General features: G+C 41.8%; 1 protein-coding gene across 1 annotated transcript in view; it reads left to right on the top strand.

Moving 5' to 3' along the window:
• Positions 1 to 24,996, top strand: part of LOC149204474 (uncharacterized) — a 325,325-nt gene that overhangs the window by 26,582 nt on the left and 273,747 nt on the right. Inside the window, exon 4 of the mRNA XM_089397135.1 lies at positions 7,316 to 7,422. Within this exon, the coding sequence (XP_089253261.1) occupies positions 7,316 to 7,422 (107 nt within the window). The remainder of the gene's footprint in view (positions 1 to 7,315; positions 7,423 to 24,996) is intronic.

Below are 24,996 nucleotides of genomic sequence, written 5' to 3'. Positions count from 1 at the left end.
GAAAGTAAGAAACCAAAGAGATATTCTGGCTATGCTACATGTATGACAAATTTAATTGAAGCTGAACCATCTACATTCAAGGAAGTTGAGCATGAAGAGGTTTCGAAGAAAGCTATGCAAGAAGAATATCAATCCATCATGAAGAATGGGGTTTGGGAGATCGTTCTTAGACCTAGTGACAAATCGGTTGTCACATCGAAGTGGATTTATAAGATCAAACATGTTGTTGATGGAAGTATAAACAAGTACAAAGAAAGGTTCGTTGCAAGGGGTTTCTCTCAAAAGGAAGGAATTGACTATGAAGAAACCTTTGCACCTACAACAAGGTACCCTTCCATGAGATCGTTGGTTTCATTAGTTGCTGCAATGGGTTGGAATATCCATCAAATGGATGTTAAGACCACATTTCTAAATGGGACCATTGATGAGGAAGTGTACATTGAACAACCCGAGGGATTTGGAGTGAATAGTAGGGACTCTCACGTTTGCAGACTTAAGAAGGCCCTATATGGTTTGAAGCAAGCACCAAGGGCATGGTATGTAAGAGTGGATGCATATCTACTTAGAATTGGGTTCGTGAAGAGTTTTGTTGATCCAAATCTCTACATCAAGGTCGTGAATAATGATCCTGTCATTATTATACCGTATGTGGATGATCTATTCATCACAAGTGTAGAGCGAAGAATTCAAGAATGAAAGAAGATGTTGGCAGCTGAATTTGAAATGAAACATCTAGGACTTATGCACAATTACCTAGGTATAGAAGTATGGCGGAGACTTGGGGAGATATATTTGGGGCAAGGAAAGTACATCATCAAGTTATTGCAGAAATTTGGGATGATGGATTCCAAGACGATGACTGCTCTTATGATCATCAACCTCAAGAAGTTGAGGAGCTCTAACTCTAGTCTTGTGGATCCTACACCATATTGTAAGCTGGTGGGTTCCCTGATGTATCTGGTGAATACTAGGCCATATATATGTTTTGTAGTGAAAATTCTTAGTCAGTTTCAGTTGGAGCCTCATCATGATCACTGGATAGCTGCCAAACATATATTGAGGTATCTTCGTGGCACTATAGATCATTGCCTAAAGTATGATAGTAAGGAAGTCAAGCTAATTGGTTTCTTAGACTCTGATTGGGGTGGCAGTGAGACCGATAGAAGGAGCACTACTGGAGGATGCTTTAGTCTAGGAGCTGCTATGATCTCATGGATGAGTAGGAAGCAAGATCTCATTGCATTGAGTAGTGCCAAGGCAGAATATGTGGTTGCATGTGAAGTAGGAAAAGAGGTTGTTTGGTTAAGGAAGCTTCTAACATATTTGTTCGAGAAGTCTCTGGGTCCTACTGTGATTAATTGTGACAATTAGAGTTGTATAAAGACGTTTGGAGATCCCGTGTTTCATTCGAGGACGAAACATATCAATAATAAGTTCCACTTTATTAGGAACTTCGTGCAGGATGGGATCATGAAGTTAGAGTATGTCCCGGCATATGAACAGGTAGCAGACACACTGACAAAGGCTCTTCCCAATAAGAAGTTCGAATATCTAAGGAACCTGTTGGGTTTGGTAGATATTGGTGATTGTATTGATGATAGGAAATGGAAGAGATTTGTTGAGGCTTTACGAGTGAAGCATTGCTTGGGGAGACATCAGGCTAGCATTATGTGTTGATGTATGGATCTCGAAATTGAAAAGATGGCGTTGATTATTGAGCTTTATTTTGGATACACACCTATATGTTTGGGTTGGTGGTTAGCAAGTAAGCCTGATGGTACCTAGAGGGGATGAAAACTTGAGTCCACCTTATTCCCACTTGGATAGATTTTCCTAGTCATGAATCTATTCCATGACATTGTGGTGCCTAAACTGTTGAGTGACTGATTGGATAGATTGCCCTGGTCAGGAATCTAGTCCATGGCATTGCGGTGCCTAAAAGTTCTTCATGTTTCATATAGTTTGAGATCTTCCATTGTATGTGTACATTATGAATACCTCCCTAGTTAAGAGGGAGTGTTAGAAAATGTAACTATGTTCGGTCTTCAATAATGTACTTGAGTCATTATGTAATGTACTTGTCAAAAGAATAAAGAAAATAATTTTTATTATTGTAACAATGACTTATTAAAGCATGGGTTTCATGCTTGGGTCATCATGATATTAGTCAAAGTCCCCATTGTGGACTCCTAGGATTAATATTGAGTTTATAGAATCATTGTACATTCAAAGATGCCCTTCTTGGGCTTTTGAATCATCTAAAAAGGTTTTGTATCAAGTCAAATATGAATTATGTACCCTCTACATCATGTCGGCCTAAGAGAGATCAAGTCGGCCTAAAGACCCTCATTCGACCCACAATAAATCTATATATACAAGGAGGTCGAAGTCATTTGCAACATTCACTCTCAAGTAAGTTTGATATCTCAAGAAGAGCTGGAGAAGTGCGAAGTCTGTTGCCAGGAGATCAAAAGAAGTGCGAGTTTGGGGAAGTCTATAGAGAGGAAGAAAATCGATATTTTGGTGCCTCTCTCTCTTTGTTTCGTGGTCTGGGCTGGGAGATCGAAGTCTCCTAATATTTCGCTGTTGCCAGAAGCTGCTACCTAGTCGAAGTTGCTGGAAGGGGTCGAAGATCTAGGAGGCTGACATGGTGTGGAGGGAAAGTCTGGTCTTGGTCTAGGATATTGAGTCTTGGTCTAGGATATTGAGTCTCAAAGAATACTATTGAAAGGAAGAATTATCTTGACTGGGTTTTCCCATCGAGGGGGGTTTTGCCCTGACATGTGCCTATATCTTGTGTCTATTGTTTTGTGATCTTCATACACACATAATATGGTAATTGCTTGATGAAAGATAAGATAATAAAGATGTAAAAGAAGTCAACATATTCACAAGTAATTATCAAAAAGGAGAATCAAACCCTAATATAATATCTTTGATTTTCCAGCAAAGGGATCTTGTCAAGATCACTAAATTGGGTAGTAATAAGCCCCACAAATTTCTTAGGGAGAAAATCCCCTAAAATTAAGTCTTAAATCATGGGAACACGTGAGAATAAAAAATTGAACGAGGGATAAGTTAGTTGTAGGAAGGAAAGACACTTAGAAATAACAAGTTGACTTTGCAAGTAGGGTTTGTTCCTCCCCAAATTGTACTTAATAATAAAATTTGTAATCCTTAAGGTACAACTCAAAGAGAAACTATTAAGACGATGTTGTAGCTGGCTTTCACCGTCCTAGTTTTTTTCCTTGACGTTTTCCTCGTAGTCACTAACCTCTTTTTAACACTTAAACCCTATTATTACTAGTTTGACCTTCCCTTCTTCCATTAATCTTATAATCATTACCTATCCCACTATTAAATTTATACTCTTAATCCTTTTGAAAACACTTAACATAATGTTATTATTACTAGCTCAAATCTTAATTAAACTTGAATTACTTATTTTAATAACTTATTATAATAATATATCTATATATAAAATTAATAAAGCTATTAATACACTAAAATATATATGATATATTATTATATATTATAATTAATACTTCCACATTAATTTATAATATTATAAGTATTATATTCATTTATAATATTCACACTATAGGGATAATTATGTAACTATTCACCTTAATACCAAGATATTCTATTTTTTCTGTTTTTTATTCTGTTTTTTCTTGTTCCTTCGGGTTTATAGGATCAAATCACAACCACAATGCTTACTATCATTCACTTCAATATAAAGATATTATTCATCATATTCAAATTTTTGCCACACAAACTAACATATTAACATAATGAATGAGAGATTAAACAGAGTAACTACCCTTCAAACTATTATCCTTTAACCGTTTTCATTACCCAATATTTACATTACCTAAATATATAATAGGAAACCATTTATAATGTTACTAGAGAAACAATAGAATATTAACCTTATAAAACTTTAAAATATACAATGACTAATGTTAAAAATTATATGGCTTAAATGTCAAGCATCTTATGGCCCAATATTAAAAGAGACCCCTCCGTCAAACTGTTAGAGATAGAGGAACATCGACATCTTTCCGTGCTCATTCTAGATCGGTCGAGATTTCAATACTCTTCTTGTAATATGCGAAGGTGGCGGAGAGATACGGGAGTTAGACCTGCTATGCGTCAGCAGACTAACATGGCATGCATCTTGGTATCATCGTGACTGCATTGCATGCTATTTCAACGCGGACTATTTTTACTGTTTATTAAAAACCTAAGAGCGTGAAGAACAGCTCTCTGCAGTTCGAGTTCGGTGGGTTTCAAATCTTGCACTTTATCATTATTCGACGATTCGCAATCTGCAGGAACATGTTTGTGAGGAACCATTCGATGCACCTCGATGGGCCTTTCCTGGAATGCATGGCAGAAGAGTCGTTCCTTGTTGCGGCAATTTTGAAGATGTGGGTATGCCGATGATACGGAGGTTAGACAGGAAAAGGCTGAAGCTGAATAGGATATTTTATTCTCAGAGCTCCCAAAGTTAAATATAATGTCCCATTCCATACGGTGTCACGTTTCCTTATACACTCCTTGGAACAGATGAAAATTGGACCTTGATGAAGACAATCAGTGTTACTGAATAGTACGATACTTAAATTATGAAGCAGGTAAATTTTGTAAAAGCAAAGAGATGGGTATGTTTGGCAATGACGCTAAAAACACAAATATCTCTGTGGAGGTCTGACTGTATTATTTGCTGACAAATATACTTAAGGTGTCAGACACACTCTTCACATGTGCAGATCTGCAAGTAAAGTAAAACGATGAATTGCTAAAAGTAAAATGATGAATTGCTAAAGAATTTGGGCAACTTTGTTTGTTGATCGTTCTTTGAGTTTTCTGCCAGGTGAAGGTTATGAGTCTATTGTCCCAATACCCTTGGTGCTGAGTAAAGAAAATTTTAAAGATGGATATTTGTTTTAATGGTTAAAAATTTTGGTTAATTTTATTATATATGTAATATCTAAAACAAAATTTTGGTTAGGTATAAAATTTAGGCTTCTGAAACTAAAATATATAATTTTATACTATAAAATTAGACGAATGATTTTTTAATGAGACTCAACAACCTCAATAAGCCTATCTTTTTTAATGAGACTCAACAACCTCAATAAGCCTATCCAGTAAAGGGAATGGTTACTTACAAGATAGTCAATTTTGGAAGCTTTACAAGAAGACTTAATGAGACTTGACAACCTCAATAAGCATATCCAGTAAAGGGAATGGTTACTTACAAGATAGTCAATTTTGGAAGCTTTACAAGGAAGACCCAGCTGCATGTGCCATTGTAGTGAAAAAGTCAACCGGCCTTGTACATCTCTTGGCAGTTTGTTGGAACCTTTAATGCTTTCTTTTTCTCACAAGGCTCTGGGACAGCTCAATTTTCCATGTGAAACATTGTTTTTTTTTTTTTTTATGTAAAAGGTGATGTTGAACGGGCCAGGAAGCCTTGGAACATTTTACCTGCCGGTCACAAGATTGGCAAGCCAGAACTATTATTTTCAGAAGTGGTATTATTGTATAATTTGAGATTCTTCAATATGCTCATCCACTGGAAATCCAATCAAATGGATAAAATTTTGAATTAAAAGGCGGTTTTAAGTGGAATAGTCAATTTTAATTAGTGACTGAGTTTGCCTTTTGCTATAGAAAGATGAGGAGGTCAAATACTACAGAATAAAGTTTGCAGGTAGTCAAGTTGATAGGATAGAGAAGGTTGAAATTTCTTCGTCATGGACTTCGCTATCTGTTGGATACAACTAAAAGGGCACCTATTGGAATACTATATAACGTCGATAATCCAGTTTCATTCTCTCAGTGATCTCCTTTCTTGCTTCTTGTTAGAGTTATTGATTTTACTCCATCTCTTTCAGGAACCGTGTTAAGGCTTTAAAGTTTCTAAACCAGTTAATCACTTGGTACGAGGCACAAAATTTATATAGTTGACAAAAAAACTTACAAGTAATACTAAAGTCAATTTTTTTATTGAAGAAGTTGGTCAGCTGGCTGAGGCAAGCGATTTGATGTCTGATTGCTCCAGGTATGCACTGTCAGAAATCTCTTGGGACCCTTTCAAGAATTATTTGCAAAGGGTTTCCAGCTCTTTATCATCAGAGTTTTTGGACTTGGGTCAGGAGATAATGCTGTCATTACAAATGGAAGGATGGTACTTCACAAAGAAGATAGTTTTGTCAGTGACAATTTGAAATGACTAATTAGTCATGGATGAAATACATGTGTTTAAATATTATCAGCATAGATCCATCTTAAATATGGATCTAACATGAGCTGGGAGGGATCCAGTTTCTTCACGTGTAATTTTTTTGGGAGCAAATATTATTTAAATGTTTTGTATAGTTTTTATTTTTTTAGATTTTTAAAATTTTTATTTTGGCCTACCTGAACAATATTTTAACTTTGATAAAGGGCAGACAAAGTTACACGTCACACTGGGTTGTAGAACAAACCTCTTGGCTCAACAAGAGCTACTACAACAATCATTAAATTTTGTGACTGGAGCCACCAAATGATTTGGTCAAAGCTAAATTATGGACATCTGGCAGACAACTATGTGAAGATTTAATTAATTAACAATATTTCTTTAGCTTAATATAATTTTTATAATTAGAAGGGAGTTATACAATGACGATGGAAGAAACAAACTCTCGACCATGAAACTGACTCCCTTGGGAATCTTCGACCTCCCATAAATGCATTGAATACTTCACTGAAATTGCAAGTATGAGGGAAATATTGTCCCCACATATATATATATATATATATATATCCCGCTGAAGTACCTATCCTATCAACAGCAACACACATATATATATCCTGCTGAAGTACCTATCCTATCAACAACCCTAGAATAGCAAAAATATGTGACCATGTTCCACGTTTGAAAGGCACCTATCCTATCAACAACCCTAGAATAGCAAAAATATGTGACGATGTTCCACGTTTGAAGGGCACTCTCGAACTGTCTATGCGACATTGATGGACCAACGAACCAATCCATCTTGTATTGTACCCACAAAGAAAATAACATTGGTAGTATGATTGGATTTTAAGGAAATATGATCTGAATGCTAACACATCCCATGGACTGCCAATTATATATTTGTGCTAGATGATTGAGAACGATGCTTTCATTGTGTTGTTGACCAATTGCACGTACTTGAATTAGTTATATCTCATATTCTATCAATTCCTTGTTATTCTCCGTTTTTTAATCTACTCATTATTCGCATCTAAGTTCATTAGAATTTTTGTTTTCTTGCAGAGGATAGCCATTGGATATTTTATTGCAGCTGTTTGCGAAATTTGGTTAACAAGAAATACCACAGTAGATTCTCCGATGATGCTTTTGAAGAAATACTATGCACAATGGTTAGTCCTCTTTTACTCGGATAAACACAATATATTGGAAAACAGTGAAGTGGAGAACATGAAAATAGTAGAATCAAATACACCAAATGTATGCACGTTCTGTTGGCCGTTATAAGATGTTTCTCTTCTCTTTGTGCATTTTACATTATAATATTTTCTCTTCCATCGGATAATTATTGATTTTCGAAAGATTGTAAATTAAAGGAATGGTTCATTTTGTGAGTGAAAATGCATCCATATTTCATGACTGCTCTGCATTGTCGTCTTAAGCCACTAGTTTTAGAAGGTCACTATTTCCATAGATTGTGCATTTTTGAATGTGCAACGGACCCCATGTTGTGTCTAATGTCTTCTAGTGCAACCCTAACAAACATTTAGAATTATACTAGTAGACAAAGACATATATTTGTAGCATAGATTCTTACTTATGTCAAACATTCCAAATAAAGGTTGAGTTTTTGTCTTTTCACAAAGAGAAGTGAGGTGCATTATATAGTTTAGTATGCGGGAGATTTGTAATGCCCATGCCTTACCTCTCATATAAATTGAGGAAGGAGAGAGTCTTTTTATTCATATATGTTCAATCACTCACTTATATTCACTCTTGTGATGAGATGTGACCTACATAAGAGAGTGCACTAGCGCCTCTCGCTCTCTCTCTAGAGTCTTCACATGTGCTTGATCTTTCTCTCTCTATTGAGTCACTATGGTTTCCTGGTCCTCTTAGAGTGGCTTCGAGACTTTTGGAGGTCTAGGGTTAGGGTTTATCAATGGAATATTGAAGATTAGGGTTTTGTAATAACCCTAGGGTGGAATTGTTAAGAAGAGGAGATGATCTCTCACCTTAGCGGATGTGTTAGAGCAATTCTTGCATATTGAATCTTCTTTTTTTTTGCTGAGGAAAATGTCGGACCTTCTCTTGCATTAATTAACCAATAGTTTACAATATGAACAAATATCTCCCCATCGCTGAGAAGACAAGAAAACTAAGGACAAGCCCAAGGGCAAGCCATTAAGCTGAACAAAGAACAACTAAAAAACTGGCGGAAGAGCCCATCAACCTGGGCCGTTCATTCCACAAGCAAATCGATGGCCGAGGATGAAAACGCTCCGACAAGACCTCCGAAGATTAGCGGGACCAAACCTCAAAGCTGCACGGAGAAACAAGACCGTTGATTAACCTGTGTTGCATCCAACGGTGGAGATTAATATCGCACCGGACAAAAAGACCCCGTGATAGTAAGCGGGGAAGGGCGGTTTCCAAACCACCGTCCTGCCACGTGGCGGAATCTGATTGTGATCGCTCCAAAAAAGAGAATACCACTTCCCGAGTAAAAGTGGTGCGATCGGATGAAAACCGCCGGTGAAGCGGTTTATCCCTCCAAACCCCAAAAAACGAAAAAACCCCTGCTGCCGGGAGACCCGGGATTCCTCCTGCGCTAACTGTATCTCCACGCCTGAACCTGGAATCTATTACGGAAAAGGAGCACTCCATTAAAGAAGGAATTGTGGTTACCATTACACTCACTCTGAATAGCAGAGAAAACCGCCTCTCAATCTTCTATTACTCATTCCCTCCTCCGCGAGCCCAGAAATCATAAATTTCCTTGTCCTCAGCGGCTTGAGCCTCACAAATAGCTTTTAGCCTACTAGGAGGCATCTCCTGCCATTTCATGTCTATTCTGCACTCGGAATTAATCACTCCTTGGTTGGCCAGTAGATCTGCAAGTTTGTTGGCCTTCCTCCGAACATGATTGAAGCTAACGGTTCGAAGGCATTGGAGATGTTTATGGATTCTCTGGTACACTTGTATAAGTCTCCATTGTTTTGAGACCCTTTCAGGCGCTGTTCCATAGCTGATTTTCTTAACTGCATTTATGGAAATCTCCGAGTCTGCTTCTATGAGAACATTTGAGCTGTGATTGAGTTTAAGCAACTCCAGACAATGTTCCAACGCCATTAATTCAGCCATATTGTTGGTGGCTTTGCCTAAATGGCAGTGGAAAGTGAAAATTATTTTTCCTTCTTCGTCTCTTAACACACCTCCATAACCTGCTGTTCCTGGGTTGCTTTTTGAAGCCCCATCAATGTTGCATTTCAGATACCCTTTTGGTGGAGGATGCCAGAAATCCTTTTCCCTTTCCAACACTCTTACTTTTTTGCTAAGACCCTGGAGAATGATCTCATGAATTCCCAGCTGCTTGAGAGTTCTCAATTCGCGCGCAGTGGGGGGATTCGAGGGGTAACTATGCACAGTGGTAGAGATAGTCTCTCTAATCTGTTTTAAGATTAATTCCATCAGGAAAATGGTAGTAGTTTTTTCATCCTTGAAAATTCTTTTATTCCTTTCCTTCCAAACATTCCAGATGATGAAGCTTGGTGTCAAGGTCCAGGCCAAATTGAGGATTTCATTCTCTGAAAAGTTTTTTCTCCACTTGTTCAGGGTATTACTGATGCTACCTTTATCTCTGTCTGTCTGTTGAAAAATGATGTTGAAAGAATCCCACAGCCAGTTGATATAGGTACAGTTGTTGAGAATATGTTCTGTTGTTTCCTCTTGAGCCTCACATAATGGGCATCTAGAGGGCCCCATAACTCCCCTCTTTTGAATGTTATCCCAAGTTAATATTTTTTTGTGATGAACTAACCACATAAACAGTTTGATCTTCATCCATCCTTGATGGCTCCAGAGTTTTTGCCAGGACTTTGCCAAAACGCAGGGATCTAGGTTAAGGGAAATTCTTTTAGCTTCATGGATGTTAAAGATGCCTTCTTTGTTTTGTCCCCATCTTAACTGATCCTGCCCATCTGTGACCCAGATCTTTCTCTGTTCTAAAATTTTCATAAGTTCTTCTGTTTTTGTCTTTGTGGTGCCTACCCCTCTACATTCTATTCTCCTCCAGCTTCTCCATTTCTCAGTGTCATGAGGAAGATTCCAGAAATCCCTGACTTTTATTAGTCCTTGGGAATCAGTTTCCTGCTTGATGCTAATAAAGTCCTCCCTTAACAACATTGGTTCTTGTTGTCATTTGTCTTCCCAGAAGAGAGCTTGTCCACCCACTCTGATTTCCCAGAAGCTGTTGTTCTGAACTAGGCTTTTGTTATCCCAGGCTTTGTTCCAGATATGAAAGCCTTTTATGTTCCTTGACATTCTAATGAGATCACTTCTTTGCCAAGAGCTGGCATATTTTTCTTTCTAGGTTTTAGCCCATTGCGCCTCTGGTTCTTTAACCCATCTCCACCAGAGTTTGGCTCTAGTACATTACTTAGAATCTCCTGATCGTCTAAGCCTAGGCCTCCATGACTTTTGGGTTTACAGATTTTATCCCAAGAAATGAGGGCCCATTTCTTTTTTGTCTCCTCCTTGCCCCAAAGGAAGTCTCTCTAAATGTTCCTGAGTTGCTGTAAAACCCCTGTGGGGGCTGGCAGGGTTGATAGAAAGAAAATGGGGATGGATTGGAGAACAACCTTCGTCAAAACCAATCTGCCAGCCAGGTTCAGCGCTCTATAAGTCCATTTTTTGATCTTGTCTTGCATCTTGTTGAGCACCGGTTCCCAGATACTTTTGCGCATAGGTTTATCTGTAAGGGGGATTCCCAAATACTTTGACGGGAGGACCTTCCTTTGGAAGCCCAGAATTTTGGAGATGTTCCTTTGAATAGCAATGTTAGTGTTAAAGAAAAAAAATTGATTTGGAGAGATTGACTTCCATACCTGAAGCCAAGGCGAAGTCATTTAAGATTTTTTGTACGCTATAGCTTCCTTGACCGTGGGGATACCCTGCAGCATGGTGTCATCCACAAATTGCTGATGAGTCAGGGCTTGGCCGTTCTCCACTAATTGAAGGCCCTTAATCTTACCTAAAACTTTAGCAGTTTTAATGGTTCGGCCTAATCCTTCCATCATGAGGATGAAAAGGAAGGGAGAGAGTGGATCTCCTTGTCTGAGGCCTCTGGAAGGAGTGAAGATCTCTGAGGGCGCTCCATTCACCAGAATTGAAAAGCTGGGTGAAGTAACCAAAGCCATAACCCATCTGATCCAGTCATGATCAAACCCAAACGCGGAAAGGACCTTTCTGATGTAAATCCAGTTCACCTTGTCATACGCTTTTGCTATGTCTAATTGCATGATCATACCGGCTTGCTTTTTGTTGGTGAGAGAGTGAACAACCTCGTGGGCCTGAATAATATTATCCAGGATTTGCCTTCCTTCCACATAACCAGACTGTTCCCCAGAAATCAAAGAGGGCAAAAGAGGTTTGAGTCTGTTGGCCAGGATCTTAGAAATGATTTTGTAAACAACATTGCATAAAGCTATTGGTCTGAACTTATCAGGAGACAGGGCGGAGTCCTGTTTGGGGATCAGGGAGATAAAAGAGGTGTTGAGGGCTTTCAGAATAGATTTGCTTCTTCTGGATTCCTCAACCACATCCAAAATATCCTGTTTGACAACATTCCAGCAGGCTTTGAAAAAGTCCACATTAAAACCATCTGGACCTGGAGCTTTGCCATTTTGCATCTCTTTGATCACCGTACTAACCTCTTCTTCAGTTACTGGTTTGTTCAGGTTAAAGTTATCTTCTCTAGACACCATCCTGGGAATATTCTTTATAATTTCCTTGATGTTATGGTCTTTGTCTATATTATTTTCCTTTGTGATGCCTCTAAAATGCTGAACCATCACAGCTTCGATATTCTCGTGAGTGGTCTGAAGCTCCCCATCTTCATTCAATATTGAGGAGATTCTATTGTGCGTTCTATTGGCTAAGGTGGAACGGTGGAAAAACCTAGTGTTCCGTTCACCTTCTTTGAGCCATTGAACTCTGGACTTTTGTCTCCAAAAAATTTCCTCCTGTTTGCATAAATTCTCCCAATCTAGGTTGAGTTTTTCAGCTTGCTCACTTTTGGATTTATCAAAACCTTCTGCGATCATTGCTTGGTTTAGTTCCTGCATTTTGATCTCTACTGATTTTTTGTTTGCAAAAATGTTACCAAAATCCTTCTTGTTCCATTCTTTGAGTTTGATTTTTATGTGCTTTAGCCTTTTATGGAGGAGGAACATTTTGGAGCCCTGAATTTGCAGATCTTCGGACCACCATTCCTCAATGTTGCTGATAAAATCTGGGTGGGAGAGCCAAATATTTTCAAATCTGAAGGGTCTATTCTTGGGAGCATCAATTCCCTTGATTTCTAATTGAATCGGCTAGTGGTCAGAGCCTCCAAATGGGAGAACACTCGCCGATATTTCTGAATTTGTGAGCATCAACTTCTCGGAGATCAAAAATCTGTCTAACTTAGAGGCAACCTGAGCATTACCTCCTCTTTTGTTATTCCAAGTAAAAAGACCGTTTTGCATTTCAGAGTCAACCATCTTCATGTCTTCTGTGAAAGAATTGAATTCTACTGAATCTCTACTGAGGATTTTGGTGCCTCCTTTTTTTTTGAAAGAGATTTAATCATATTAAAATCTCCTCCAATGACCCAAGGGATTTCTTTATGTCTGCTTCTGAGATCTACCAGGGAGTTCAGAAATCTAAGCTTCTCATCTATTTTCTGTGGACCATAGACATTTGTAACCAGGAAGGTGTCAGACATCCCCATTGGCTGAATGATAGCTGATAAGTAATTTCTCGTTGCCTCCGCATCTACAATGATTACTTTTTGGGGGTTCCAGAGAGTAAGAATGCCCCCCGCTGTGTTTTCTGCTTTAACTTCTAGAAACTCATATTTACTAAGCCATTTGCTATGGATTTGTTTTATCTTCTGAATGGAGCATTTTGTTTCTTGAATGAAGATTATGTCCGACATTGCTAGTTTCATTCTGTTACTTAGCATTCTCTGTTTTCTTTTACTACCTAGACCTCTGATATTCCATGAGATGAACTTCATAGTTAAAGATTTGTAAAGGAGTAACTGGTTAGATCTTTCATCTTACTTGAGTCTATCATTAGCTTTCCACACTCCATCAGGAGCTCATTTTTCTTTTTTCTGCCTCTCTTCTTTCCTAGATTTCTGGTGGCTAATCCTGGATTTAATTTCATTGTTTTCACCCCTCTGTGCTCCTATTTGTGGATGTTCTTACCTTTCTCTTGTTCTTGTTCCTGTGTTTTCCATAAAAACAACTGTTGTATTCTGTTGCATTCATCTTGGGGCAGAGAATCTATTCCTCCTTTGGTACCTTGCATCAGGAATCCTTCCAGATCCAAGTTTTCCTTGTCAAGGATTTCTTGTAGTTCATGCTCTTCCAGATCTGTTTCACTTTGAGTCATTTCCTGGTCCATTTCCATTTCTGTTTCACATCTCATTGCTTCTTTTAGAGAGTCCATGGTCGGAGAGAGATTTAAGTCCTCTTGCTTTTCTTTTTCTTTAGCATCTTCCTCCAGATCTTGATTTTCTCTTGTGATTTCTTCAGTCTCTTCTAGCACTTTAAACTTATTTTGACTGCCTTTTTGCCCCTCAGTATGTTGTTGTTTTGATCCCTTTTTTCCTCCCCTTCCTTTACTGGCCACTTTCTGAAAGCTTTCGGTGTTCTTCGTTGTATTGAGTTTTTCTTTGTTATCTTCTTTGCTGATAGGGCAGTCTCTTAATAAATGCCCATGTTCGTGGCATTTTCGACATCTGAAGGGTATATGCTCATAGTCAACTGCCTGTACCCACTCTTCATCCAGAACTTCCAGTATAACTTCGTCCGGAAGTGCTCCTGATAGATCCATTTCCACACAGATTCTAGCAAAGGAGGTATATTTGCCCCTTTTTGTGGCTTCCGAAGCTTTGATATAGCGTCCTAGTTTATTACCAATGGCAGCCAACGATTCAGTTTGCCAATAATCAAGAGGAAGAGAGTAGAGCCTTACCCACACAGGAACCGAAGTGAAAGTCTCCCTCTCTGGAACAAAGTTCATTTTCCAAGGTCTCATATAGAGACCTGCTGCAGCAAAAAAATAGGGTCCTCCTTCGAATATTCTGTCTTTGTCTTCGATATTGGAGAACACAACTGTGAAGAATCCTTTTGACCCCAGATGTAGGTCAATGCTTCCTTTGGGCTTCCAATGATACTTGATCCATGTTTGTAAAGCCTTTTCAGTGGGCCATAGTCCCATGAATTTACAGATTATGGCGTAGGTTCCCATATGTTCTCTGTGTTCCTGCAGAGCAGGATCATTTAGTATTACTTGGGGAGTGATTTCTGCTTTTGGTTTGCAAGGTCCTTTTAGTTTTTTGTCTTTTTAACCCTGACTTTTATCTTCTTCCTCTTTGTCCTTTGTGCTACTGTTTTCTTTTGTTTTGGTCCCATCTGTTTCCTTTTCATTATCTCTGATTTTGTAGTTCCTATCGCTTTTACTGTTTCTAGTGGGTCCCTTGCTTCCGCTGGCCACTGCATCTTTGTAGGAGGGAGCCGAGCTCCCTCCCCTACCACTCTCCATACGAAACGAACTCCGCTTGCAGAGGAACCCTGGTTGCCGCAATTCTTCTACTCCAGGTTCTTTTTGCATATTGAATCTTCTTGGTTGCTAGGGTTTTGTTGATTTTCACTGGCTAGGGTTTGGAGATTTGGGACAATTTGTACTAGCTTTGAGAACGCTATGGTATGTACATGTACTTCATCTTGAGCATTTTAATAAAGTTTCCGACTGTCCAAAACTTGTGCAATTTCTAGATTTGATTTTCAACAATAATGTTCTCTATTAATTGTTATTTACAGCCATATATGTCTTGTTGATTTAACATAAGTAAAAGGAAAATTGTTAAGTGATTGACAACCAAGTGGATAATATAATGGGCTGATTTTACTGCTTTCACACGGTTACCACTCAAACTAGCAGGGGACCTAAAAGGGGTTCCTAAGAGGGCAACTGCTAGGTTAAGGGCAACGGTGGAGGCTTAGCCCACTATCACCACAACTAAGTCTCCCTGCTTTTTACATACTTTCACCGATGGGAGGAGTCCCGATAGTGTAGGGATCACTTTTAAAGTATATGCCAATGGATAGGTGGAAAGTGACCTTGGAAACCCTTTCCCAAGGATGGAGTGAAGAATGGAATTTGCTTGCTCTTTTAGCAACAGACTTGGTCCTCCAGGGGTAAGGGGTGAGGATTCGAGGGTTGAGGGAGAAGGAGTAGGTTTATAGACGAGGTTCTCAATCCTTATAATCCTTGGGAAACTTGGATTCCCAAATGGTCCTTGACAAATAATCTCTATTTACAAGTGGGACCACATGGGGCCAAGTGGACCTAGCCCAGGTTTGGGGATGGAATGCAGCAACCAATGATGTTCCTATCCTAGACAAGGTGAAGGGAAAGGACCAAACAAGAATATTTACTTCAAAATGTTGAATTGATCTTGTTGAGGTCTAGCCTTGGGGATGCCTAGGGAAAATTCGATCCTAGAGCTAGGGCTTGGGATTCCCAGAGATTTCGTTGTTAGAATTGCCTCAAATTTGGAGGAGAGGAAGGGGACCCACCAGCGCAGTAGTCTGTAGGAGATCAAAGTTTTTCCTTGGGTCAATTCTCGGGAAATTGATGCCCTAGGGGAACTTTGAATACTAGACCTGGGAAAAAGTGGTAAAAGGTGAAAAAGATGAAGGAGATGACCACCCTTTTTAGGGATCAATGCCTAATTCACTTGGGAATATGGAGTTAAGGATGATGATGAGTGAGAACTTGGTTTCTTGATCAAGGAGGCTTGGAAAGGCATCTTCATTCAATGTTGAGAGAAAGAAAAGAAAAGTGACCTTCAAGCATTTATACCTCAAAGAAAATGATGCAAACTTATCGAGACAAATAATCTATGGGATATTTCATTCATATAATATTGGCCCATACATTAAATTAGCTAAAACATGCTTAATTCCACATTTTAATTACGCAGCAACTAGCCCTAATTGTAGCAGTACGCAGCAACAAGAATAACAACGTTAAAATTTACTTACAACATTATAGAGTATATCCAACCAGCATTTCGTTTGCAAGAAAAAGCTCCAAGACAAGAAAAATGGCCCAACTCCATACATCAAAATTCATCCATCTCCAAAAATATCCTCCAAGGAAAAAATGTGAAGTTCTCTATGATTAGAGAGATCCCAAGTCAAGTGATGATCCAAATGAATGTATCTAACATCAATATATAGCCTCCTAAGGAATTCGAATTAGCCTATGGGCCTACATTAGCCCCTAATGATAAAATAATGTGCAAATAAAACCCTTATTGGTGACAATCCCACCAAACTAGCTCACAAGTGGAAAAATAAGCCTCACAAGGGGCCAAATAATAATATGTATATGTCGTGGGGCCCTCCAAAGGTCTAATAATGTCCTGAAGTGCCATACTAAGGAATAAATTCCTCGGAATATGATGGACAAGGGGGTGGCCCCTTGTTCTCCAAGAAGTAGACTTGTGGTGCTCCAAGTGGGTCTGAGGGCACATAAATGACCCCATGGGTCTCCATATGAATCAAAGGTGTCTGTAGATCTGTTGCAAGGGTCTGAGTGGCGGAATGAATGCTGCCATGACATCGCACAATGTTGGAATTTCTAAGTCTAACTGTTAGAAACCCTTATGTACCTTTCTGATTTATTTCTGCCTACTTGTTTTGATTAATTAACAAGTTATTTACTATGTAAATACTGAAAATAAATATAAGTACATGCTTAACACATTACAGATCATCAACTGAAGGAAACAAAACAAGCACACAAGTGACACCGTTGTTTTTGGACTAATGTCCCCGGAAAAACCCAATGCGGGAAAACCGGTGTAGCTATCTGAGGGTTTTATTATTATGCAGTTTTTTAATACAATCTGGGTGCCAAATCCAGCTCACCCAACAGAGAAAAATCTCGGCAGTGGTACCTCTCCTTCGGAGACAGATGCTCCGGTTGAAACCTCAGATAAACACTCCAGCAGCTCCTCAGCTCCAATCTGCCCCACGAAAAACCCCAGCGTCAACCTCTAGGGACAATGTCAGCCTCTTCTGCCCTCTGCGTCAACTTTCTTGGCAGTTCTTGGCAGTTCCGGCTCTTCCCGACAGTTCCGACTTCAAGCCTCCAAGTGGTGTGTTCTCCAAGTGACCCTCAAGCCTCCTCTTATACTTTTCTCATTGACAGATCAACGGTCGAGATTAAGTCCCTAATCAACAGCTAAGATTAGATCTGGCTTGATCCATGACTTTTGGACCATTCTAACACAGTTTATATTAATTCACATTAATATTTTAATCTCCCTAAGTTTAGACTTAGGGACTCCATTAAAAATATTAATTATTTTAATATCTCCCAAACTGTTTAGAATCTGCCCAAACCCTTTCTGGGTATTGAAGATCTCATGTGCCTTAGCCTCTCCACCAAATTTCATGGCTAGAGGACATCTGATGCTACCCCAAATCAACATTCCCTCTTAGCGAGGACTATGCTCTGGCAATACTCCTCACTGAGTATTACTCTGATCATCTGGCATCGGTCCCTGATGTTAGGCCTACTACCCATCATCTACACTGCTGCATCCCCTACTGCCACCCATGGCTCTGCCATTGCCACTGCTGCATTTGTATGGCACTTCCCTCTGCATCGGTGCTACTGCCCATGGCCCTGCCACTGCCACTGCTGCGTTTGCACTGCATCCCCTCTCATCATGCTGCATCGTGCTGCCCATAGCACCGCCACTGCTAACTGCTGCACTGCAACTCAGTTACTGAGAAGTAAGTAATTGATCTCCCAACTTTGACATCTCTGTCAGGCTAGAGACACTCCCGATGCTGAAGCTCTCTCTGTCACTGGCAAGTGCTCCTTCTCTGACCTTTGTGCTACTGCAACAACTCCCTACATCTTGCACTGTTGCACACCTTTCTGTGTCATCCTGCACTGGTGCAACACTCCCGTGCCTCTTGCACTGTTGCAGCCTGCTAGCCTCGCGCTGTCCTGGGAATCCTGCATTGTAGCTCTCTCTGTTGCTCCATCCTCATCCATCTCTATCGACATCCGCCAGTCCTGCTACTCCTCTTCGGGCTCCCGTAGCCAGGTATAATCCAAGAGGTTGGGTACCTCGAGGATCCTGCCCCTCATCTTCTGTAGTCCTCCTGACTACAGCTCGATGTCTCCCCACTTTCGCTCAAGTGGTGTGTGTGCACTCATGGCACAGACATCGTCTGTCTCCACTTCCTTCTCTGCCCTTGCTGGCACTGCCTTGGTCTTAGAAGCCTCTCCCTTGCTCTTCTTCCTCAGACACTGGGTCGCATAATGACCCAACTCCCCACAGTGGAAGCATTTGACCTTGGAGAGGTCCTTCTTCTTCCGCTTTTCTTGCTTACCCTCAGATGCTAGGGCAGCATCCACCTCCTCCTCCTTGATTCTGATCCCCTTGCTGTTGCTTCCCGTCTTGGTCACCCTCCTGATCTCTTCTTGGTGAAGAGCCGCCCACATTTCCTCCCAATCTGGAAGGGTCGCCCTACCTAGTATGTTGTGGACAAACACCTCGCAGTCTTCTGAGATTGCATTCAGGGTTGCTCTTACCATCAACTCTGGATCTGCTGTGGCCCCTATGGATGTCAGCTGATCTTAGATTTCCTTCAATCGACTGAGTAAGGTGTCGATCTGTTCTCCCTTCTGCATCTGGTATGACTGCAGCTGATTTTCTAGGAGCATCTTCCTCTGCACGAACGTACACTGATACAATTTGGTGAGGGCCTCCCACATCTCCCGTGCCATATTCTTCTCGGTAATATGTGGTACTATATGATCCTTGACCTCGTCAAGAATGATACTCTTGGACCTCGCCATTGCTTCCTCATACCTGTCATTGTCAGCTGGGTCAACTGGGACCACTATCGTCTTCAAGGCGAAGTGCTTGACACAATTTCTGTCAAGTATGGATAAGATTTTGGCCTTCCAGACTACGAAGTTTGAGGCTCCGTCCAGTTTGTCCTGGTCTCTTACTCTATGTAGTGCCATTCTGCTGCTCTTCTACTTCCCTCCTGGAAGTTCTCGATGTGACTCCCTCTGAGCCTCGATTTCCCTCCTAGATATCCTTCTATCGATGTCGAGATGCCCCCTACTCTGATCGTCTGTGCAACCGCACCACTGATCCAGATTTCTCGGCTAGAAACCCTCGATAGCAACTCTCTCCTCCTTGGCCTTGCCCTGTTAAGTACTGTTCTGATAATAGTACCCCACCAACTCCACTCTGCAACTTATCCACAACCTCCTAAACCCAGTAACCTGAAGGTGAGAGCTCCTAGGCTTTGCGAAGTCCTAGCGCCAAAAAACTAGCGCCCTAAGCCAACTACGTCAGCCCTCTTGGCCTATGTGTGACTTTGCGTGAGCCTGTCTTTGCCTCCCTCAGCCTCTGCGCAGCCTCTTCTTGGCCCAAACTTGTTGACGTAGGCACTACATCACCCCTTCCTTGCTGTTTTTCTGCTAGGAACAACTTTTGTCACTCGGGACAGTTGTTTTCTGTTGTTGCTACTCTGCTTGGCTGATGTCCTCAGTTCTCCTGTGATCTGGAACCACGCTCTAATACCATGTTGGAATTTCTAAGTCTAACTGTTAGAAACCCTTCATGTACCTTTCTGATTTATTTCTGCCTACCTGTTCTGATTAATTAACAAGTTATTTAGCATGTAAATATTGAAAATAAATACAAGTACATGCTCAACGCATTATAGATCATCAACTGAAGGAAACAAAACAAGCACACAAGTGACACCATTGTTTTTGGACTAATGTCCCCAGAAAAACCCAATGTGGGAAAACCGGTGCAACTATCTGAGGGTTTTATTATTATGCAGTTTTTGAATACAATCTGGGTGCCAAATCCGACTCACCCAACAGAGAAAAATCTCGACAGTAGTACCTCTCCTTCAGAGACAGATGCTCCGGTTGAAACCCTGGATAAACACTTCAACAGCTCCTCAGCTCCAATATGCCCCACAAAAAACCCCAGGGTTAGCCTCTAGGGACTGTGTTAGCCTCATTTGCCCTCTGTGTCACCTTTCTCAGTAGTTCCGATTGTTCCGGACAGTTTCGGCTTCTGCCCACTGCGTCAACTTTCTCGGTAGTTCTGGCAGTTCCCAGTTCTGGCTGTTCCCGATAGTTCCGGCTTCTTCCCTCCGCGTCAGCTTTCCTGGTAATTCTGGCAGTTCCCGACAGTTCCGACTTCTACCCTTTGCGTCAGCGTTCCCGGCAATTTCGGCAGTTCCGACTTCTGCCCTCTGTGTCAGCTTTCTTGGCTGCTGCGCTGATCCTCCCAGCACTATCTCTGCCTCTCTGCTTCTGTATTTGTAATATCCCATATCAGGAATATACCCCAAACACAAGAAAACTCCAACCAGAGATGGACTGGGAGGGCATTTACCAGATATGTCGCCTCTAAAAAGAGGACGAGATCCGGAGGCTACCTGGCCCTTTCCAGACTCTGTCTAAGAGTATAATAGAAACACACAAGTGGTATAATAGCCGAGAATGCTCACAAAGATACAAGTAACAATGATATTATATATATCAAATAAACCATAAACAGATACACAAGAAATGCAGAGAGAATGCTAAGCCATTTTATTATACTGAGTAAATAAATGAGTACAGGAGGTGATCGGGAAGATGGCACCTCTACTTGCACTAGGCAAGTGAAGGAATACACTCAGAATAGCGAAGGAATGACCCCTCTTTGATCTGCGTCCAAGCTGCTGGGAAATTGCTATGCTACTGCTACTGCTAGAAATCAAATGAGGATTTGGGGCTGCTCCCCTCCTTAGAAAAGGTTGAAACTCTGGAATCGGACTCTACTCAAGAAACCCAGAGAAACCCAGAAAGCTCTTCTGGAATGACCGACCCCCGAAAATCACCCCCTTGGGGTTTTGCGTAGTCTCTCAGTGCTCTGCGCTGCCACTAAATGTAACCCTCCAGAAATATGCCTGAAACTCAGCCAAAATCCCCCAATATGCAAGGGCTGATCCCCTGCTCAACCTCCTAGCACAAATCCCCTTGCAAAACCTCAATCCAGAACTCTTGCCAGAAATAACTGCGTCATCCCTCTCAAGACTGCGCAGTCATCCAAGATGCTCAATCCTCCTGCTAAAAATACTGATGAAACTACTGCAAAAATATTGATGGAAATACCTTGCCCGAGCAGGCACTCGAAGTCCCCCGAGGCTAAGGGTGAGATCTCTGAATGGAGACACTCAATGCACTAAACAGTGCTGCAGACTAGCTAAACAGCCATCGTGCTCTAAGTCGAAGTGACTAGCTCAAATGCACATAATCGAATGATCAAAATGAGGGGGCTCCTCTCTCTTTTATAGCTTTTGCCTCTCTTAATCCCAATGCTCACCTTCTCCTGCGTGATTCTCTTTTTTCCACGTGTTCCTCCCCTCCTGCGCAGTCCCTCCATGTGTCTGCGTGGGCTCCATTTCTGCGTCCCCCTTTTGGCCCCCTTGGCTCTCCCTTTAAGTCACAACGTTGTGCTACTAGGAAGTGACTTTTATTCTGAAAGTGAGTTATGTCCCCCTTTCTCACTTTTTTATTTACAAAATAACTATAGAAGGAAAAATTTGGAAAAATCGAATATTCCAATTAGCTGGGGCTAATTAGGAATATTACAGTCTCCCCCGGCAAAATGTTGCTTGTCCTCAAGCAACTGAAGTGATGGATGCTGTAAGATCTTCTCATTCTCCTAAGTGGCATCCTCATCCGGCAAATTCTTCCACCTCACCAAGAATTCTCGGACCGTCCTGCTCCGTAGCTGCCTCTCCCTGGTATCAATGATAGCCTCTGACTGCAATACCAAATGCCCCTATCATCCACAGGTGGTAGCTCATCTGTCACTATTACCTGCTGCCCCAATGCCTTTTTCAGGCATGATACATGAAAAATGTTATGAATCTTGCTGCCTTGGGGCAGCTCCAACTCATATGCAACCTGTCCAATCCTGCGTATCACCCTGTATGGCCCATAAAAGCGGGGCTTGAGCTTTTTAGCCCCCTTCTGTTTAGTGACCACTGTCGGTATGGCTGTAATCGTAGGTAGACCATGTCCCCCACCTCGAACTGCCTCTCTACCCGACCCTTGTCGGCATAGAGCTTCTGCTGGTTCTGCGCTGTAGCCATGTTATCCTTGAGAGCTCGGAGGATATCCTGACTCTCTTGGATCCAAATCTTGGCTCTAGGAGCCCTGCTGTCACCAAACATCACGTCAACAAAAGATAAAGGATGATACCCATATAAGGCATAGAATGGTGACATACCAATGGATATGTGATGTGAAGTATTGTAGCAATACTCCCCCAGATGCAGCCATTTCAGTGATGCTCGCTGCTACCCACTGACATAGTTACGCAAGTAGCCCTCCAGCCACTTGTTAACTATTTCTGTCTGCCCATCTGTCTATGGGTGATAACTGGTACTCGGAGTCAACTCCGTCCCCACCAACCGGAAAAACTCCTGCCAAAACTCACCCATGAAACGGCTGTCCCTGTCACTGACGATGGTCTTAGGAAGACCAGACGATGGTCTTAGGAAGACCATGTAGCCTGAAGATCTCCCTAAAGAACAGCTCGGCCACCTGTGCTGCTGTGTAGTGTGCGGATATGGCAAAGAAATGCGTGTACTTTGTCAGTCGGTCAACGACGACAAAGATACAATCCTTGCCCTGTACCGTGGGCAATCCTGTGATGAAGTCCATCGAAATGCTCTCCCATTTCCCCTTCGGAATGGGTAGCGGCTGCAATAAACCCGCGGGATGGCTCATCTCTCCCTTGTTCTGCTGGCAAACATCGCACTCCCTGATATGCCAGAGTACGTCCTCCTTGAGGCCCTTCCAGGAGAACCTCTCTCTAATGGCCCTGTAGGTTTTGGTAAACCCCTGATGGCCTGCCAATGGTGAATCATGTGATGCTTGGAGTATCTTCTTCTTGAGCTGAGACCCCTCAGTCAAGAAGATCCGATCCCTGTAATAGATGATCTCATCGATCACACTAAACTTGTCATCTGCCACCTGCTCGTCCAGAATCTCACATGCAAACCTGTCCTTGGAGTACTCTACTAAGAGTCGAGCCCTCCAGTCTGTATCCAAGCTCATCAGAGACAACGTGGCTGGTCTACGTGAAAGGGCATCTGCTACCACGTTGTTCTTACCCTTGACATACTCAATATCAAAGCCATATGCTTGGATCTTACTGATCCACTTCTGCTGCCTCTCCTGCAACTGCTTTTGCTCCAAAAAGAACTTGAGGCTGTTGTGATTAGTCCTCACCCTGAACCTGTTCCCCACCAAATACTGCCGGTACTTAGCCAATGCATACATGATGGCCAACATCTCCTTGTCATATATAGAATACAACCTCTCGTGCGGAAGGAGTTTCCGGCTCTCAAAGGCTATAGGGTGACCTCCCTGCATCAATACTGCGCTGATCCCCTCTCCCGACGCATCACACTCCAAAACAAATGGCTGCATAAAATCTGGCAATGCAAGCACTGGGCAGCTACTCATAACCTCCTTGAGCCTGTCAAAGGCTCGTTGCGCTGTATCCGACCAACTGAATGCCCCCTTCCTCGTCAAATCTGTCAGGGGTGTAGCAAGCTGTGAGAAACCTTTGACGAACTTCCGGTAGTAAGTACAAATGCCAATGAATCCTTGAAGTTTCGTCACGTTTCTCGGCTCCGGCCAATCTCTGATGGCCCTGATCTTCTCCTCGTGGACCCTCACTCCGTCCACTCCAATGATGTGTCCCAAGTATAACATCTCTGTCAACCCGAACTCACATTTGGAGAGCTTGGCATAGAATTGCTGCTCGTCCAAGATGCGTAATACTGTCTCAATATGCTGGAGATGCTCCTCCCACGTTCTGTTGTAAATGAGTATGTCATCAAAGAACACCAACACAAACTTCCTCAAATGACTACGAAAGATGTGATTCATGCAAAATTGGAATGTAGCTGGGGCGTTGGTTAGCCCGAAGGGCATCACCAAAAACTCAAAGTGCCCATAGTGACATCTGAAGGCGGTCTTGGGAATGTCCTGCTCCCTCACGCGAATCTGATGGTACCCTAATCTCAAATCAATCTTTGAGAAGAACCGTGCTCCTCTCAACTCATCCATCAACTCATCGATCCTAGGTATGGGGTACCTGTTCTTCAGTGTCCTCTTGTTCAGGGCCTTGTAGTCAATGCACATCCTCAATGTACCGTCCTTCTTCTTCACCAACACCACAGAAGAAGAAAAAGGACTCGTGCTCGGTCGGATGTGCCCAAGAGCCAACAACTCCTAAATGGCCCGCTCTATCTCGTCCCGATAGGCCTTGGGATGCCTATAGGGGGTAGTAATCACTGCCTGTATGCCCTGCTTAAGCTCAATAGTGTGCTCTAACCCCCGGTCTGGTGGTTGACCCGGCGGAATCTCCCCAAATACTATGGCATACCGGTCAAGGATGGACTGTATCTCCGGGTGCACTGTCTGCCCTGTAGTCCCTGCCTCTGATGCACGCAGCTCTACTGCCCACTCTATGTCTCCCTTCCGGAAGACTACCTCCATCCGATGAGCTGAAATAGTCTGAGGCATATACGTATGCTGTCCCCGTATCTTCTCATGCC

The sequence above is a fragment of the Pinus tabuliformis genome, chromosome 1_2, assembly GCF_031772625.1.
Source record: "Pinus tabuliformis cultivar Carrire ecotype Pingquan chromosome 1_2, CPIR1, whole genome shotgun sequence".
Taxonomy (NCBI): domain Eukaryota; kingdom Viridiplantae; phylum Streptophyta; class Pinopsida; order Pinales; family Pinaceae; genus Pinus; species Pinus tabuliformis.
This window is presented reverse-complemented; position numbering and strand designations above follow the sequence as displayed.